Below are 5,619 nucleotides of genomic sequence, written 5' to 3'. Positions count from 1 at the left end.
GAAGTTTCACCCTGATCTATCCTTCATCTTTACATGGTGTTCTCCTGTGTGCATGTCTATATCTGCATTTCCTCCGCTTTTTGAGGACACTAGTCATGTTGGAGTAGCACCCCCTTCCCCGGCCAATACACACATACTCCAATAGGACCTTATCTTGCAAATATAACTAACTATATCTGCAATGATTTTCTTATAAGGTCACATTATGAGGTATGTGGGGTTGGGACTTCAGTGTTTGAATTTTGGGACAATTCAGCCCATAACACCTGCCTCTGTACATGGAGCTTCTTCTGTCTGGAACATTCTTACCACTTTAATAACCCCCAACCTCCTTTCTTGGAGAAGGCAATGGCACCCCACTCAAGTACTCTTGCCTGGAAAACCCCGTGGACAGAGGAGCCTGGTAGGCTCCAGTCCATGGGGTCGCTAAGAGTTGGGCACGACTGAGCGACTTCACTTTCACTTTCATGCATTGGAGAAGGAAATGGCAACCCACTCCAGTATTCTTGCCTGGAGAATCCCAGGGACAGAGGAGCCTAATGGGCTGCCGTCTATGGGGTTGCAGAGTCGGACACGACTAAAGCGACTTAGCAGCAGCAGCAGCAGCAGCCTCCTTTCTTAGTTGACATCTGCTTATTTATTATCTGTATTGAGTGCTTTCTGTGTGTCAGGGCCTCTCCTATACACAGAGTAGAACAATGATTAGGGTAGGTAAGACTTTTTTACTCTTATATATCTTACATCCAGAGCAGCTAACTCACAATAAATGAATATGTACAATATGCAGTATGCCAGATGTGTTGGTGAATACTATGGAGAAATATAAAGCAGGGTAGGGACCTAAAAATGCTGCAGTAGGTAGGGGAGTTGAAATTTTAAATAGAGTGATTAGGAAAGACCAGGCTTCCCTGGTGGCTCAGCTGATAAATAATCCACCAGCAATGTGGGAGACCCGGGTTCAATCCCTGGTTTGGGAAGATCCCCTGGAGAAGGGAATGGCTACCCACTCCAGTATTCTTGCCTGGAGAATTCCATGGACTGTATAGTCCATGGGATCATAAAAGTTGGACACGGCTGAGCAACTTTCACTTTCAGCGAAGACCACCACCTTGAAAGGGATGATAACAGTTGACCAAAAACTAAAGGAATGCAGGAGCAAGGCATACCAGATTTGGGGGAAGACTTCCTTAGGCAGAAGGAGCCAGAACAGTCATCCTGAAGCAAGAGCATGTTTGATGTGCTCTAGGAATAACAGAGATGCTAGTGTGGCTGGATCCCAGTGCAGGGGCCAGAGCAATGGGAGATAAGATCAGAGAGGTTACATGGGATGCTACTGTAGTATTTTAGGCAAGGAAATGCTGGATTCAGTGTATATATTACTTTCTTATGGAGTTTTTCATTGGGGTCCATTCTGAGTGCCCTAAGAGCACACAGAATTTTCTCTTAGAGCTTTTTTTGTACTACATATTCATTGCCTGTTCACTTGTCTCTAGTCTCTGCTTGTTCACCCAGGGCAGGGACCTGGTTTATCTTATTTACTTTATGGAACTTCCATTAGATACTCAGGGAATTACTAACTAATTTCAAACCTTACAAAACCTTTTTGTAATCCTTGTATAGTTTGATCTAATGTTTTTAACCATTTTCTTTGTTTTTGTATTATCTTTTTACCTAGGCTGTGAAAAACGAAGTGAATGTTCCCTGCTTGAAAAATTTTGTGGAGATGCTTTATCAGACTACTTTTGAACTGAGTTCCAGAAAGAAACATTCATTGGTATGAGAAACATTTCAAACCTTCACATATTTATTTGGAATTTTAATAAATGATTTATGAATTTAGTAGAGTTTTTTTTAGTAGAATTTAAAGAGAATTATAAAATTCAAATTGTAAAATATCCAAAGTGTAAACACAAGGGGAAATTTTACCTATTTTCTCCTGCTCTTTTAAAAACTGTATATTCTTAATTTTATTAGCTCTGTATTTGGTAGGTTATTCAGACTTTATTCTAGGTTTTGACAGATGCTTTAAATTTTGCATTAGAATATGTAAAGTGAAAGTGTTAGTCATTCAGTTGTGTCTGACTCTTTGCAACCCCATGGACTATAGCCTGCCAGATTCCTCTATCCGTGGGATATTCCAGGCAGGAATACTGGAGTGGGTTGCCATTTCCTTCTCCAGGGGATCTTCCCAACCCAGGGATTGAACCCGGGTCTCCTGCATTGCAGGCAGATTCTTTACCATCTGAACCACAAGTGAAACCCGTATTAGAATATAGAAAAATTTAAATGTAGTGAGAAGTGAAAGTGTTAGTCTCTCAATCATGTTTGGCTCTTTGCGATCCCATGGACTGTAGCCCCCTAGGCTCCTCTGTCCATGGGATTCCCCAGGCAAGAATACTGAAGTGGGTTGCCATTCCCTTTTCCAGAGGATTTTCCCAATCTAGGGACCTAACCCAAGCCTCCCACATTACAGGCAAATTCTTTACCGTCTGAGCTACCAGGGAAGTCCAGTTTTACATTATAATAAGTTGTATTCTGAAGCATGTGATTGTCTATATAATTACAACTTCTCTTTTCAGAAATTTAAGGTGATTTTTTTTCCCCATTTAACCATACACTTCAATAACTTTGAGGGATTTTTCTGTAAATTTGTATGCAGCTTGGAGAAAATGTGAAATATTGGATGAATACTTGACCACTTAAGATAGAGGTATAATAATAATCAACAGTGACTGTGCCAGGCACTAAGCCAAGTGCTTTCCATTCCATATCTTACTTTAAGCCTCAGAACCCTATAGGATATGTGTGATGATTATCCTCACTGTTCATGTTAGGACAGTGAGACCTCTAGCATTTTAACGTATCCTCTGAGCGACTGGAGCACACACACTCCCGAAAGTCACCTGATGAATTGAAAGCTGAAACATTAACGTTGGTCTATCCTCTGACCCCAGGGCTACTGTTCTAGTTAGAGGAGTAATGGATCTAGGGAGAAATAACAGCATATTTCTAACTTGGGGAGAGGTGATAGTCAGGAAATTGTTCTTACAGAAAAAATGCCCTTTGTCATTTCTTTGTTTGATTATTCCCTGATTGTGTTTTTTATTACAAAGAGAAAAATGCTAATAGAATTTTTTTTTGTTTATGAGAATGAATGAAATATAATTTACAAGTCCAGTGCTGCCTTTTTTATGAAAAATCTTAATTCTCTTTCTTCCTCTCCTTTAGGCTCTATATCCATTAATTACCTGCCTTTTATGTGTCAGTCAGAAACAGTTTTTTTTAAATAACTGGCATATTTTCCTACAGAACTGTTTGTCACATTTAAAGGTAAGACTTAATCTCATTTCTGACCTGTAAATACTGACTGTGGTACATTCACTCATGCATGTATATTAAACAGTACATAATAAAACTTGTAGTACATAGTTCATTTGAATAGAGGTATTTCACCAGATTTCTTTTCTTATACATACTTCATTTCTTCTATAGGGAATCATGTTACAGACATGAATAAACTGTTGATTAAATTTAGTTGGTCTTAATCAATGCAAAATTATATATTTTTAATAATTATTTATAATATCTTAGATTTAGCAATATTTATTAATTCCTTTAGAATTTCAGAGTATTAGTTAATCTTATAAAATTCTTCAAATAGTTATTTTGTGTTTTCTTTTGAGAAAATTCAGTAATGTTGGCTCAAGTCTGAATAATATGAAAAAAGCCTTGATGATAAAATATCACTCAAAGCACATTTAGTGTAATTATGCCTGGCCAAATCTGGAAGTATGGTTCTGGATCCATATGGATGTGACAGCTCCTGAAATGTTCTGGCTTGAATCAAGGGATAATTAATTGTTATTAATAGTATTTGGCACATCTGTGTTCAGTCTGAGACCTGTGAGGTAGAAGGATCTTCCCAGGACACTCTGCTGAAGGATCTCACAGGATCTTCTTTTCTTCTGTGGACAGGAGCACAGTTAATATCTGACACAGAATGGGAATGTTCCACCTCTGAATGTCATGTGAACACTTTTCCATTTGAATACTGTTTTGTGCGTAAATACTATTTTGATGCATAAATGAATATATTTGAGTATCTGCTTACATATTATAGAAATATGGCAGACATGGCTTTTTATTTTCTGTTATTCCTCTAAGTTAGGGTTAAAACTGAAAATCTTAAGCTTTGAAGATGATGAAACCAAGACGCAGAGAGATTAAATGACTTATCTCTGATCCAACAGCTAACCATGATGTTAGAAGTAGGACTGGCTCTTTTTTTCTCACTTAAGGATTGATTTACTGGGCAACATTATTATATATACATTTTTTTAATGATTTTACATATCATTTTGAAAAATACTTTTATTTTTTAGTAAGGTATACTAAAAATAGGTCTTCCCAGAAGTATTTTTGACTGTTCCCTCCATAATATACATACATTGATGTTATTCATATTTGGATAAAAATTGATATATTCTCTTTGCTTTATTTATGAAAATTCCCAGGATTAGTCAAATTGGTTAAATTCTTTATGCCATGCAACCAGAAAATAAATTTTGTTTAATTAAGCACATTATATTGTTTTCTTTCCTTATTTTGGTAATTCATACAGATTTAGGTGCTGAAAGGGAGGTGACAATTTTCTAGGTAGTATGATTCTTCAAACTTATAACATATTTTAAGGCAGAGTTTAAGTGTTACTGGAAGATTGCTTTGTTTCATGACAATTCATACTTTTCTGTTGCTTGTTGGAATGTTATATATATATACGTTTCCACCTAACATATTTGCAGTTCTTTCGCAGTACCTTAACTTTTTTTTTTTTTTTTTTTGTCTTAAGGCTTTCATTTAAAATGCTCTTTTCTTTGAACCCTTACCTCCTATTAAACATTTCTGGCATATTGTCCATTTTCATTAATGGCTGTGTCAATCTGCCAGACTAAAGGAGATAAGAGCCACTTAGCATGAATATTTGGAATATAGTTGTCTTGACCATTAACCCTTAACTTACATTAAGGCTCTATTCAGCAGAAATTTTATGACTTGGTTCCTGCTTGTTAAGTTTTATATACTGTGGCTATGCTGCATAGTTGAGGTAAGGAGTTGAGTATTCAGGGAAGAACTATGCTAGTTATCTGTTGTGACAGGTACAACTTACTTGATTTGTATATAGGGAAAATTGGTCCAAGATGAAGGTCTTACCTAAATTGATTTTGCTTTGAGATTCAAGTAATCTCTTGATCTCAAAGTAATCTTTAACACTTTTTTTAGACCTACTACTTCTTAAAATAAATTTTTATTGATATTTATTATAGGCTAGATTCTCTAAGTACAGTATCTCATTTAATTTTTACTGTAACTAAGGCTGATAGAGATAAGATTTGCATCTAAATCCATCTAGTTCCATAGTTTTTGTTCTTTCTGGTCTACCATGTTACCTTATAATGTACTATAAAGAATATTGCTGCTGCTGCTAAATCGCTTCAGTCGTGTCCGACTCTGTGACCCCATAGACGGCAGCCCATCAGGCTCCCCTGTCCCTGGGATTCTCCAGGCAAGAACACTGGAGTGGGTTGCCATTTCCTTCTCCAATGCATGAAAGTGAAAAGA

General features: G+C 36.8%; 1 protein-coding gene across 5 annotated transcripts in view; it reads left to right on the top strand.

Annotated features, from left to right (window-relative positions):
* FRYL (FRY-like) overlaps positions 1–5,619 on the top strand; it is a 271,066-nt gene that overhangs the window by 160,905 nt on the left and 104,542 nt on the right. For all 5 annotated transcript variants that reach the window (XM_010858903.1, XM_010858901.1, XM_010858902.1 and 2 more), the window contains 2 exons: positions 1,676–1,774; positions 3,229–3,330. In XM_010858903.1, coding sequence (XP_010857205.1) covers positions 1,676–1,774; positions 3,229–3,330 — 201 coding nt within the window. The remainder of the gene's footprint in view (positions 1–1,675; positions 1,775–3,228; positions 3,331–5,619) is intronic.

Source organism: Bison bison, unplaced genomic scaffold (genome assembly GCF_000754665.1).
Source record: "Bison bison bison isolate TAMUID 2011002044 unplaced genomic scaffold, Bison_UMD1.0 scf7180017864451, whole genome shotgun sequence".
NCBI classification, from domain to species: domain Eukaryota; kingdom Metazoa; phylum Chordata; class Mammalia; order Artiodactyla; family Bovidae; genus Bison; species Bison bison.
The sequence above is the reverse complement of the archived record's forward strand: the minus strand, read 5'-3'. Positions and strand labels throughout refer to the sequence as shown.